This window comes from Accipiter gentilis, chromosome 15, assembly GCF_929443795.1.
Source record: "Accipiter gentilis chromosome 15, bAccGen1.1, whole genome shotgun sequence".
Taxonomy (NCBI): Eukaryota; Metazoa; Chordata; class Aves; order Accipitriformes; family Accipitridae; genus Astur; species Astur gentilis.
The window spans coordinates 21477261-21491828 of record NC_064894.1 but is presented as its reverse complement, the minus strand read 5'-3'; the positions used below and the strand labels follow the sequence as shown (position 1 = coordinate 21491828).

Sequence of the window (14568 nt, the reverse complement as noted above, 5' to 3'; positions counted from 1 at the left end):
AAACATACTCCGTTGTCCCCATGCTTGCGATCATACTGTTCCTGCTGTTTTTACCTAGTTCTGCCATCATTAGAAAGTAAAGTGTGGGAAGCAAGATGTGTTGCTAAGGGGCCAGACAAGATATACAAATAAACCAAATAAATTGTTTTCCTGGAGGCCTTAGCTGAGAGTTGTGTGGCCTCACAACATCTAGTTTTGTAATGGCTGATCTTCGTGCTGTATTTTCCTGATACTGTTAGGTACCCTCCCATCTCTCAGTACAGCTTCCAGCAGTACACCAGCATAACAGAAAAAGGTGTACTGGCGTTCTGCTCTTCTGGCTGCCTTAGATCATGTCAAATATGCAGCAGAGTCTTAATACCTCCTTGCTGCGAAGGCAGCTGGCTTTGGTCATTAGTCTAAGCTCAAACAGTGAGTATGTGTTATGCCCAGTGCCACAAGAGCACTAACTATTTGTATTTCTTTTTTACTGCACTGAGAGTTCCTTTGGAGACTTCGCTTATACTTACGCTGTACAAACCTGCTTAAGCTTCAGCTGTGTGTAACCAAGCTGGTGATGGGTTTTATGATAAAACCTAAATACTATGCTAAAAAAAGAATCTAGGGCTGAACTGAATGCTTGAACTTGAAAGATACACACGTACTGTCTCATGGTACTGCAGCTGTAAATTTTCCAACCTCTTGTCAATGATTTCCCCAAAGTTGAATGCAGCTGTACTTAGTGCTGTAGCTGCAGTTGGGGCATGTTCAGATAGAGCTGATTTGCAATGTCTGAAGAACAAACTCCATCGTACTTTCTGGGTGTTTTTTCATCTGTGATCTAGAGTATTATGTGTATTGTGGTCATGGCCAGTTCTGAGATGCCAAGTTATGGTTGAAATGCTGTAGTTGTGTGAATCTGTATTTCCAGAATTTACGGATGTTTGATGTAGCTGAGCCTAATATACTTGTTCTCAGGAGGTAGCCTTAACACTTCATCTAAGTTTTTGGGCAGTCGATTACTCTGCCAGAGATGCATCTTTAATCTATGCAGGTTCCTAAATAATTATCTTACGCTCCTGCATCCATGGATCCAGAAACTGCACAGATTGTAGTTTTGACATTTTTAGGTAGAAACTGGCACTGGTGTTCCAATTTCATGAACATACTGGTTCCCTGGCATGCCAAACCTTGCACCCATCTGTTAAAGGGCATTTTGCCCGCTAGCCTGTTAGCTTGCCAGATTCTCAGAGGCATAAACTTTAAATTCCACCCAATAAGAGAGAGGAAAATGACACTCCTGCACAGTTGTCCTTTCTATAAAAAAGCAGTGGTACTTTGGGGTCAGGAGCTTTACTTTCAAAGAGTTTACTGTATAGATTCCTTTGAGCATTAGATCAATGGATGTTGTTTGTTCTGGTATTTCTTTCCCCCCTTGGCTGCTATTTTTACCAGTTTTTGTGAAAATCCAGTTGACAGTTTTGATCTTTGTTCTAAAAAAAATATTCCTTGCCATTGAGAGTGATGGAAACACACATAATATATAGTAAGTCAGCACAGTGTTTTGGTAACATAAAAAATAACGCATTGATACAAATGCAGATCCTTTTTTCAATGGTCAGAGTCCTTATAGACCCAAAATGGCGAGTAGCCATTTCTGTAATGGATCTGGCATCTGTAGTTCTTGTTCATCTGTACTGTTTATACTGTTTATCCTTCTATTCCTAGAGGCCCCTTGGCTAGGAAATAAACACTTTGACTGCATAAGATTCTTCTTTGCTACAGCTGTCAAGCAGATTGACAATATATTTATTGTTGAAACTTACAGATTAAATAATTTATGCCTTGTAATCACATGGGATGGTTTTTCATAAAGAAAATCACTTGGAATAGTTGTAAAGGACTAAAGGGATAAACTATTATTTTTGTACAGTGTTGCTGTCTTTTATGAAGAACTGCACTCATTTAATTTCACTGAGTTTAGAAACTCTGCTTTAGTGCCTGCAGTGGCAAGACCTTTGAGAGCTGAAGCTATTTTGAAAGCTGTGTGTGACAGGCAGCAGTTGTTTGGTATTCTTTACAAATACCAATATTGCCTGTGGTTCATACTTCCTTGAAGTGAAATCTCGATGTGTCCAAATTCCAACTTTCAGGAGATTCTCACTTTTTGGAGGGGGAGAGAAGTGGGGCAAAACATACTTTACTGAAAAAGATTGTTAACTGTGAAGAGTACTTTCTCTGTCTTTTGGTGTGCCTTGCTTTATATGCTGACATTTTTATCCAGGCTGGATTTCTGTTGAAGGACCTAAGCTAGTATATATTGCATGAAGTTGCTTGTAAATCCTCAGTGGACACAATTCTTCAGAATGGTTCCATGTCTCACATGGTAGCTTAGCCTGAACGTATGGAATGAAGCCTTTGGAGACCAACAGTTACTTCTGATAACCTGTTTGCTTTCAGTGTGCAGTATGTAATACATACTTTATTTATACACATCCAAGAGTTTAAAAAACCCACACCAAAACCAAACCACCTCCTTTCTATCTGTATTATAAGGACCAGTGAATCATAATTACTTATTATAAAGTGTAGGGGCATCATTTTATGACTTCAATAATCCTGTTTTTTTGGTGTTGTGTATTTTTTTTTATGAAAGGAAAAACAAGAATGGTGGTGGCTATATATTGCAGATCGGAAGGAGCAGATGCTAATATGTATGCCATATCACGTTTGTACACTAAAAGATAAAGAGGAGGTAAAGTATTTGAAGAATTTTCTTTGGGGGTATTACAAAACTATACTGAAGTGTCTTATGGTATGCAAATACATTTAGATTTTAATTTTTTCATACTTATCTCTTAAGATGGAAGACAAATTTTACTCTCCTGATAAAAGTGGAGTCTTTTAACTGTGAAAATTGATAATGGAGAAAGAAGAAATAATTTAAGAAGACTTTCAAGTTTCTTTGCAGAATATGTTTTTTCCCCTGTTATCAAAAGCTGATGAAAAACAGTATTCGTACACAATGATCATTCTTAAAGTTATTCAAATGTGTGAGAAATATCAAGTGTCCTTCTGTATAGCAGAGGCTAAGATAAATTAATTAGCCTTGGCTCATGAACCTTTCTGAGACACTAACCTTTGCCTGTGTTCTTTGCTTTTTTGAAAAATGGAGATTTGATGTATTTTGTTCTTTCAAACTAAATTTTATGTTCAATTTCAAATAACAGTACAGTTAAACTAATACTTTCAGCAGACTAAGTATTTTAACCTGTTTGGGTTTTTGAGATTTAGAAAGCATACAACAGGGTGAAATTGTGCTTAATGTAGAGTTACTTGGTCTAATTCAGAAAAAAAATGACTCGAGTATTCAACTTTCATGGAAGGTATTGTGCTTGGGCATTTTGTCTCTCTTCTGTAGGTATTTCATTATGTAGAGATTTTCATAGAAGTGCCACTTGTAAGAAACAAAAACTTTTTAAGAAAAAAGTATTACTCTGTAGCAGTATCTATTGTTCATTAGAGTGCTCAGGTACTTGTTCTAACGCGTCACTTGAAAGCAGTAAGAACTTACGGCGTGAATTCTGTTTTGTAGGTAGAGCTGAAGTTCCCAGCACCAGGCAAACCTGGAAACTATCAGTACACAGTTTATTTAAGATCTGATTCATATATGGGACTGGACCAGATTAAACCATTGAAGGTGATGCTTAATTGTGTTGTATATTTGTATTATATTGAAAACTACTTCATATGGCTAGTAAAACCCCCAAAGTCCTGGTATCTTTAAGAAGTCAAGCTGTCCTAATTTTTAAATGGTGGCAAGTAGGGACTTAAGTGGTTTCTGCCTGATGCCAGTAGTGGCAATTTTATGCTGGATTAAATGGGACTGAAGTTTGTGATGCTTTCCAGTGCCTGCATATTTTAATACACAGTTTCTCATGTTTATTCAATTTCTGCAGTATGGTTGGCTCTGGCTTTATACTTTGAGGTCTGCAATGCTGTTTCCCTGCCCTTAGTCCTAGATATATCCAGTTAATAAGAAAAATGTGGCATGCTGTATTTCTGGAAGCAGTTGTTGGTTTTGTTTTGGTTTTTTTGTGTGTGGTTTTTTTTATTTTTTTAAAAACTGTCAATTTTGTGTGTGTAATTTGTTTTAGGGGTTGTTTTTGTTTGATTTCCCAAAGTGATGTGTATTATCTGTAACACTTTTTTCCTGTCTTTTCTTTCTTTTTATTTATCCACTTACAGCTGGAAGTTCATGAAGCAAAACCAGTGCCAGAAAATCATCCACAATGGGATACAGCAATAGAAGGTGATGAGGACCAGGAAGACAGTGAAGGCTTTGAAGACAGTTTTGAGGAGGAAGAAGAAGAGGAGGAAGATGATGATTAAACAATACTATTGATTGACTACAATATCTGCACACACTGCAAACTCTTGGTCTGACTGTGGAACTGTACAATAACAAAGAAACACAGTACAGAAGCTTTGAGAAGGCTGAGTTTAATTTTTCTTTACCAATTAAGAGTGCATATGTAACTTCTCAGTGGAGGTGAAACAAATCTGTTGCCATTGATACACCTTGGAATATGCTTATGGCTCATTATAGCCTTCAAGTGCAGGATGGTGCATTTGTTTCAACTGAAAATAAAAGCTTTTTTATTATAAATGTCCGAAAGTGTGGGCTTATGTATTGTCTGATCAGTTTAGGGTCCAATTTAAGTAAAAGGTACTATTAGCTAGGAGCAAACTTTAAATCAATTTTTCTGCTTTAGGGATTTATTTTAGAAAACGTTTTGGTATATTTGACATTACAAATCTCTGTTGATTGAAACAACATCTGCTCAACTTTCGAACTTGATTGGTTCTGTGGTATTCATTAAATACTTTGCTGTGATACTGCTCACGTCATTCATGGCTTTAAAAATCTGTTTTACTTAACTTGATCATCATAAATTGACATCATACCCATTGCCACATTCCATATATTCTGGAGGGCTGCTTTTTTAGGACTGTTGCCTTTTTATGCCCAAGATTATAATGGAAATCATAAACTTTCTTGACTCTGCCATAGGATACTTATTAATGGCTTAAAACATTTTTAAGCCTTTATTTCATCAGATCAGCAGAAGATCTGAGTCTTTTGATAAACAAAATGTCTGAAAGCAATTTTGGGACCATGTATTACGTAAGTTGGTGGCTTTTGTGTAATGCCTTTATAAAAGGTTCATACTGAAAGCCGAAGTATATTCTTAACTCTGAATCTACCTGACACTGTCGGAAACATTTTAAGGGTAAAACACAACATGCAAAGAGGGCATGTTTTGTATCAGTTTTGAATTCCCATGAATAAACTGGACAATTTGATGGCTGTTTGCATTTGTAATAGTGTGCATCTCTTTGAGTTTTTTTACCTCAGTCTACTTGCAGAGCTATAAACAAGACAGTGATTCTATCCCTACTCCTGTTTTTAAAAAAACCAAGTCTAATTAGAGAGTAAATGCAGGGAGGAGAGAATCAGGGCTGTTAGTGTATTGTATGACTTGACAAAAGCCATGGATGGATTCTTCCTTTTCTTCCTCTCAATAAAACAAATGAAGGTGATTAATTCAAAGCTGTATTTCTGTATTTCAGAAATACATATGAGTGTTCTGCAACTAGGAGCAGATGTATTTCTGTTCCTGTGTATTGAACTATGAAAATACAATGCTGTAAAATGTGACAAATTGTCATGCAGGAAAATTTCCATCCTATGAAAATTGCCCAAAGCCAGAATAGGTGCACACTAATTTGTGACCTTGTTTATTAGAAAGGGTTGTCACTCTAAATGCAAATTCACATTGTTATATTCTTTGTAATTGCAATAGTTGCAAATAAAATTTGAAAATGTTCTAAATGAGATTATGGTATCTTTCAAAGTACTTCTGAAGTGCATATCGTGCAGGAAAAACTCTTGTAAAGCATAAGCAGTGTCAGGTGTTCAAACTAAAGAATGAAGACTAGGTTTAAATGGCTTTTAACTCCAGTTTTTATTTGCAAAGTACAGTAGAGGAATAACAATAAAAAAGCACTAGTTGCATTCCATAGGCTTTCAAGCCAAATACTGCGCTGATGAGAGAAATGCTTGAGGAAGAGTCACCAGACTCCTCATTGTCAAGCAGGTAAAATGAATGCTAAACTTATTCATGGTGAACTTCTGTGGTTGTTAAAAGTTGGGAAGTGATTATAGTTAGGAGATAAAATTGATAGGAGCATGGGGGGGGGGGGGGAATGCTCTGAATACTGATCCCTAAATTTTACTATTAAAAGTCAAGGTATACACTTGCAAGATTTGAATGCATTGAAGTGATTTAAAAAAAAAAAAAGAAGAAGAATCATATCCCTGGTTTGAACACTGAAGTGTTGTTTTTTTTTTTTTAAAAGATCAAAGCTGGCAGATAGGATTACACTGAAATTTTGCAAACCAAGGATAATTCTATTGAGCTAACAAAGGCTAAATCTAATACTACTTCAAATGTGAGTCTCCTGTATAGTCAAGGTAACTTAATAGAAAATGTGAGGAAAAAAATTGCAGTGGTATTGGAAATCTTCATAATGTGAAGAAGGCAGGCTGACACTTTCTTTCCTCAAAGTATCAGCTATATAGTTGTGCATCACTTTACAACACCTTCCAAGACAGGTGCAAAAATGGGGCTGAGGAGGTATTTAAGAGCTTCACCCAATTAAAAACACCAACTGCTGATGTACAACTCTTAGGAGTGTTACTACACTATTGAATTGTTGGTTGGTCTATCGTGTGGTGTGTCCATTTAATAACCATTTTTAAATAAAAATTTGAATTGTCATTCAAAGATTGACTAACTCTCGCTTGAATAAGAGTTACCAGGATGGGTAAAACATTACAGGAAGAAGCAGCATTTTGCACTTGCTGTTCTGTATATGCCTTGCTTTTTGATAGGGCTTAGGAATGAGTTCAGCCAATTTTAGACCTAACTCTTCTGAAACTCTGGACTAGTAACTAAGGAGTAAAAAAGTTCTAGAAGTAAAATCTGCTTTGCTGCTGCACTCCCTCTGCAATAGTGGTCCAAGCATAAGTTGGAAACATCTAACATTGTTTCAGTGTGAATAGATTTATTTCTGCCCTTCTGCTGTCAATGCTTATTTTTGCAGGCTCTTGTTCTAGGTCAGAGTAGGCACATGCACAGCTGGACTGTCCACCCAAGCAGTGATGCTGCAAATACCTTCAGGGCTTGCAGAAGCTACTTCCAAGGGGAAAAAATGGGACTTGGCTAGAACAGGGAGGAGGGTGATGCAGCGCAACTGGCCCTGCTCCTTCTGACCCAGCTTCTGTATGGATATGGGGTGCTGGAACTTGCGATTAGTAGAGGGAAGCATCATGAATTAGATTTAGTGCTGATAAATGCTGCTTGTTGAAATATGGGATAAACTTGAAGTAGATACGTGTTGGTAAAAGGAACAAATTATAAAAAAGGGTTTTTCTTTATGTAAAATGATTAAACCTTCTCCCCCCCCCCCCCCCCTAGTATTTACAGTGGTTGATTAATGTTAAAGGAAATGTCACTTTTTTCTAGTCTGATGCTGGGTGACTAGAAAGTTACAATTGTGCCAAAAGCTGATAAACCCTCTCAAAATTGCAAATGTCTTGCAAGCGGGAAAGCCCTTAAGCTATAAGGGAAGAGAAGGTGTTTTTTCTAAAGACTGGGTGCAGTTCCAGGCCGCACTCCGGCAGAGGGAGGCAGGGGTATGGATTTCCTCAGGAAACACTGGGATTCTTCCAGGGGATACCTAGCGTGTTTTGAGCTGTTCGTTTGGTTTTGGTTTCCCCCTTCCTGGACGGCGAAGGCACAGATGGAGGTTGCTTTTATCTTTTTTTTTTTTTTTCTTTTAAAGAAACTCTACTGTTAACATGTGTTCCCCTATTTTTATAACTGTTTATCTGGGTTCCCCCCCCCCCCCCCGCCCCAAACTCCTTGCCAACTCTTCATTTAAAAACTGCTGAAAGAAACCCATTTTAAGATTGGAATTATTTCAATTTTTATTGCTATTTAATTATTAAAAAAACCCCAAACCAAACAACTGACAGAGAAAGAAAGGCAGAGCTTCCTTTTGTCTCAGGAATTGGTGTGTTAACGAGTCCGTTTCGAGCCTTAAATGTTGCCTTTGCGTTACTTTTTGGAAAAGCGTTTGTGCAAGGTGGACGTCGTGAAGGTATCTGCAATTCAGTTGTATTTTAAACTCTGCAATGTGAGATATGTTAGGTGGTTCTACCATGAGGATGCCCATACCTCAAAGAGCAAAGGTGTGGGGTACCTGGGGTGCCTTGTGAGCATCCGCAGTGCACCGTGGTTGCTCGAGTTTTACACTCTGTGCAGAAACACATTTAAAAATGCCCCTGGCAGTATCATCTTCAAAATCTGTGCAGGGCGACTCTCTTTTCCTAGGGTTTGTGGAAGACTTGGCAGAGCGTCCCAGTGCTGGATTAGACGTTAAAGCGTGCGCTTAAAGTCATTTCTGTTCCATAAGGTAAGCAGGTGCTTTGTTGGCTGTGCTATGTTGGGGCCTTAGCAAGTCGGGGAACAAATAGAAGAGAGAACTTTGGGTGACTCGTGTTCAGTGTCAAACTCTAGATGGGATACCAGATTTGCGCACAGTATACACTAGGTGATGTTGATGGCTTGCAGTTCATTTCTTTCACGTCAATGTTTTGTTTTAAGATGCAATTTGAGACCACATGGACACTATTTAGTTGGTAGAAATAATTTTCTGCCAAAATTGTTTATATTTATTGCTCAGTTAAATAACAGAACTGTTACTGGCAATGAAACCTGTGACTATATCTAATTAGCACGATAGATTGTAAAGCTAATGATAGTATTTTAAAGCCAAATTGCATACACTCTACCTGGAATTTAAATTCAAATATGTGCTGAATCAGGAAGCATTTTCAACCTTTCACCATATATAAGCCTTCTACATATATGCTCTAATAATTAAACAGGGAAGATGTTACAGTTACATTGCACGTGTGGAATTTAATGGCACAAAGGAGACTGCATGAACCACCTTGAGCAATTGTTTTTAATTCATTGACCTTTACTTTAAAATAAGGTGTGAGTGCTTTCCTTTTTATGTAAGCAACATAGCTAGATGCTTCATGGCACAAAGCTGGAGGCATTCTGGGGGGAACCCCTAGAAAAGCTGGACAGCTTGTGGGTGTCTCCTGCAGGGCAGTCCCCGAGGCAGGAGAGCCTCGATGCCACCGGGGAGTCCCTGGTCCCACTCAGGCCAGTGGGGATGGCCCAGGCGTTGCTTTTGGCTTTGCGCGGGCATGGTTATTGGTAGCTGCTCCGAAGGCCAGGCTGGTATGAAGCCACCTTTAACTTCAGGTGGCTGAAAATGAAACGCTGCCCTTGCTGTGAAAGGTTGTCCTGGCTTTTAGGCATGGTTTTCCATCGCTGGAGTTGTTCGTGTGCGTGCCACAGATACAGCGTCTTTTGTAGCCTTTATACCCTGTGCCGTCACATCCCATACCGTTACACCCCATCAACCCGCCCTGCTCTCTCCGATGGATACACACCCCAAATGTATGCAGGGATCAGAATGAGGCCATGCTCACCAATACACCAGGCTGATGTTTCCTGCAGCTGGGAGATGGGTTAGCGGTGACAGCAGGGACTTTGCCTTTGTACCTCCAAGCATCCACACTGAGATGCCCCGATTCATTCGCGTGCCATCCCCCCGTCGAGGAGATGCTTCAGGAGTGGGAGGTGTGGAAGGCCAGCAGTGTATTGTTTATTAGGTGTTTTATTTTTTCCTTCCGGGCACACAACCCTTTCTTTGTACCCAGATCACAACTATGGAATTTGTGCTTTCTAATGTATGCGCATGCAGTAAATTAAACTCAAATTGAATGACCAATTTCCTTACAGCTGAAGCTCCATTAATTACTATGCGTAAATCACATTAGCTGAGATTAGGTTATAATGGCTGTAAAATAGACACTGTCCATGACGGGGTGGCAAGATTTGGAGGCCTGGGTGACAGTCACTTCAGTTGCTTGAAATGAACAGATGAAATGTGATAGTTCTTGCTTCATTTTGCACCCAGCTGTTGGTCTGCCCACATTGCCCAGCTGTGCAGATCCCTCCAAATCAATTCAGATGCAGGACAGCGCGTTGCTCTTCTGGTCCCACGTACAAGGAACGGGTGGCAGCTTCCCATCAGAAGGCAATTTGAGCGACCTCATTTACGTCGTTAGCTTCTCCTGTACATCTCGTGGCAGAAGGGACTGCTGTGTACAGCAACTTCCTAAGGTTATGAGGATTTACTCTTTGCAGTTAACTTCCTCACATAAGGTTTTATCTTGGCTGTATCTTTTTATGGTTCCCTCCTGATGTAGATTTGTTAGGTGTATTTGATCCCTTTTTTTTTTTTTCCTCTTTCATTGCAATTGAGGATGAATAGTTCATTCAGATGATGAAAAGCTGCCCCATTATATTTTACATTCAAATTCACATTTAATATATAGTATGTACGCTAAACGTTACTGCTGATTTGAAATACGGAGACTTCTATACACAGACTCTTCATTTCTGGGCAAAAACTGCCTTAAAAATGTCTGACCCATCTCTCAGCAAGCTTAGGCGATCAGGTAGGGCAGCTGGGGCCAGACCTCACAGTGGGGTGCAAGTGGCCCATGTCACCTGCTTGTCCCCCAGCCCGCCCCCCCAGAGACCCTCTGCCCCTGGGTCCCAATGTGGGGGGTCAGGCTGTTTTGGACGAGTGAAGAACCTCCTCTCCTGTTAGTGTTTTTTGCCTGGTAGCCGTGGAAGTCAGGACGATGGCCCCCACCACCTGAAGGCTTGTCCCTTTTGGAAAGAGGGTGTTGGTGGGGGATGGCTGGGTGCTGCTGCTCCTCCCGTGATGACGTTGCTCCCCCGGCGGTGACACCAGAGCTGGCCCTGCCAGGCACACAGCAACAGGCGGGGTTCTGCGTTGAGCACTATGGAAGCAATGAGACAAGCCAAGCATTAAAGGCAAGAGAGGGATGGGTGGCACAGCCAGGGAGACCATCCTCATCATGAGCTCAACAGAAGCAGAAGGCTTAAAAGAGAAATAATCGAGATGAAAGCAACTTAGTTTGTCCGGTCCGCTGCCTCCTTGCAACAGCAACGCCAAAGCTATCCCTGCGGCCGGTGTGCTTCTAACCTTTTCCTCCAGAAGGGCATTGATGGAGATGCCTTCAGCGGTGCCTGCCAGATGTCACCGGGGCGTCAGTGCCGGGCAGCAGCCGCAGGTCAGCGCTCGCTGCCCGGCCAGCCCTACCCAGCACCGCATCTTCCGCGCTCGCTGCTAAAAGCCAATTAAAACAAAAAATAGAGCAATATTGTTCAAACCCCAGCATCTCTTAAAAGGGAAGCGTGGCCCTCTCGGTCAAATGTGAGCCAGGGAGACTCGCAGGAATGACAGCAATTAATCACCACGCTGCTTTGAATCTTTAGGCAAGTGCTCGGTGTTAAGTATTACAACGGCACCAACGCAGAGGCTGACACCAGCCTTTGTAATCCAGGTCTCTGTAGACACGAGGTTGTAGGCTAGGCAATAATAAAATAATTCAGCTTGTTAGACACAGGCAAAGCTTTTTGGTATGCACATCGTGCCAGCTTCAAAAATGATAGAAGTGTCAAAATAGCAGAGGAGGGAAAATATAAGAAAAACCCCTAAAATCAAGCCTTTTATTTAAAAAATATCACCACTAAAATTAGATTAGTTGTATTGTAACTACAATATGATTTCTAAAGTTTAGCATGCGAGCAATTAATCAGTAGCTCAGATAACAACTGGGAAGTATGTTTTGGTTCTGGCTTTTTTTTTTTTTTTTAATGTTTCTGTTAGCAGCTATTCCACAGGTGGAAAGAAAATTTGTCCCATCTCTGGCATACAGCAGAGGCCACTTGTAAAGTTTAAACCTCCTTTGCTAGGTCAACTAATTGCTCGCCTGCGACGGGATCTGACAAGTCTCTGCAGAGTTACGTGTGGATGAAGGACAACAGAGCCTGTCCTGGGATTCTGGATTTCGCATGACTTTGGGGTGCTTTGGGGCTATACTGTACTAAAGTACTTCCCCCACCACAAGTAAAATAAAATCCACATACAGATCATCCTCAGAAGCTAAACGAATGATGAAACTTTGATATATTTTGGATCTCTGCTAGGGGTTTTTTTTAGTTTGGTTTTTTTTTAAAGAAAAGTGGTGTATGGCCAAGAGATGCAGCTGGTGTCTGTTTGTTAGCGAGGCAAATGTGTGCGTAGGTGCCACAGCCACCTGGGTTGGCTGCGCAGCTGCATTTCACTCCTGCGGCAGGACAGCCCTGCTCCGTGCCTCTGCCCATGGGTATCGCACCCGTCGGCAGCGTGCTGGGGCTCCCTGCGTCTCTCGCAGCCATCACCGACCTCCGACATGTTTATGGAGAGGGGTCTCTGCACCGGCTCCAGCCTGGGGATATGCATGGCCTGCCCTGGGCAGAAACTGGCCTTTACAGCCAGTGTTGGATGTGGCGTTTTGAAATACTGCCAGAGGAAGGACGCCCGTCCCACCTACCCATCCCTCAGGTGTTTGGGAAGTGGAGCGCTGCGTTTCGGTTCCTAAATCCACGCTCATCACCGAAGCATCCTCTTCCACCCAGACCCCTTTCTCCAAGTGAGGAGTGGTGGTGTTTGAGCCCTTGGATGGCGCTTATGATTCAGCAGGCTCTAAACTGTACCAGGGTTTGGCTGCTGGAGAGGGTCTGCCCCGTCTCGGTCGTACAAGCAGATGCTGTGTGGGGAAGTTTCTCGACTGAGTTTGTATGCAAACAACATACAGCTCCTGACTGCTGATGGCTATCCAACTCCCTGGCTAATTAAAATCTATAAACTACGCTGGCATATGTAATTTAAAAAATAGCGATGCTGTAGTATGACTATGCATGTGTATTGACTAAAACAGCACTTGCCAAGAGAAAAAAGATAATTACAGTGAATTTGGATAGCGACTGATTTTATTTTTTCTATTGAATTAAGGAAAAGGAGTATGCAAACAAATCTTATATAGAGACATATATCTTTACTGCTCTTTTAGCTACGGAGAAAAATCAAATCTACTGGACTTGGGCATTTGTGTAACATTTTCTTGTATGGAACTGCTGTTAACGGCTTTCTCGCTGATGAGTTTTGCTGGAGGGTGGCAGCTGACCCGGCCCCAGACAGCGAGATGCAGCGCCGCCCTGGCAGGCGTCAGGAGGTGGTACCCCCGCACCCCTCCTTCCCCGGCTCCGGTGCGCGAGCGAGTGTTCAGCCCGGGGACGAGCGGCGCCTGCGGTGCGAGCAGGAAGATGGAATTCGGGGGACTGAACCCTCGGCTAGGGACGGCTCGCTTGGCCTTCGTCTTTCTCAGGTGTGACACGCATCGGCCGTTATCACCACTCCCGCCTAGCACCTTCAGCACGATTTTCTCCAGGATTTCTGTGCTAACGTGCTCTCGGGAGTGCCGTGGTTTTTGGGGCGGGAATAATGTCTGCTTTCCTAGTGCCAGAGCAGTTTTCCAAGCTCAAGGGAGGAGAGGGGGAAGCCGGGGAGGGTGCGATGCTGCCCTGGTCCAAGGGGGAAGGACCCGCACAAGGGCACGGCGTGCACTGTGGCAGCTGCTGGGGGGGGGGGGGGGGAGAAGAGCCCCGTTTGACATCCCCCTTTGCCAAACAACAGCTCCCCGTTGCTCCTTTTTTAATTGCATCCACGTAGCAAGCCTAGCAGCTCAGGCTTTGTGTCCGTAAGGCAGGGCCGGGCACGCAGGGAAGCAGAGTGCGGGCATCTGCGCTGTCCCCGTGCAGAATGGGGACCGATTAACGAAACCCGGTGGTACCTCGCACAGGAACGGGGTTTGCTGGCCGAAGTCTCCCGCTGCCGAGTGGGGAGCTGCCGGGTGCTGTTGGGCTATAGGTGTTTAATTGGTTAAGTGCCTGGGGAGGCCCTGAGATGGAAATGACTGTAAAACCAGCAGAGCAATCCAAGGAACAAACACCCTCATCTGGGGGATTTTTTTTTTTTTTTTATGACTGCCCAGACCCAGTTATCTCTACCGCAGAACGTTATGTTATTTGAGCCAAGGTATACGAGAAAGCTGCTCAAAATAGGAAATGTTTAGATCACTGTTTCTGTTATCATTTCCTTGAGCTATTAATTGAATTTATTATCATACTATGATATTACACTTGTTAAAATAGATTCCATTTATCTGTCAGATGATAACACTTGTCAGCTCACAATCCCTCACTCTACAAAGCCAAAACTTAGAGCTAAGGTGCTGGTGAATTAACTCCTGGAAATTTTCCCAAATCAGGAAAATCCCCATTTAGGAAGGATACCCTTTTAGGAAAGGTACCCTAAACGCTGTTCAAATCATTTTGCTTTCCACGATGGTAAAAGGATGATTGAATTTCTCCCTGTAAAAGCAGCGTGCCAGCCTCTGGGACTCTGCAAGGTACGAGCTGCTGTAAAACACACACCCAAATTGCACCCAAGCTCCCTGCT

The 14568-nt window shown here is 42.0% G+C and overlaps 1 protein-coding gene across 1 annotated transcript in view; it reads left to right on the top strand.

Annotated features, from left to right (window-relative positions):
- SEC63 (SEC63 homolog, protein translocation regulator) overlaps nt 1-5875 on the top strand; it is a 60841-nt gene extending 54966 nt beyond the window's left edge. The window contains exons 19-21 of the mRNA XM_049817800.1: nt 2636-2734; nt 3575-3679; nt 4228-5875. Of these exons, the coding sequence (XP_049673757.1) occupies nt 2636-2734; nt 3575-3679; nt 4228-4371 (348 nt within the window). The 3' untranslated portion in view covers nt 4372-5875. The remainder of the gene's footprint in view (nt 1-2635; nt 2735-3574; nt 3680-4227) is intronic.
- Nucleotides 5876-14568: the final 8693 nt, after the last annotated feature.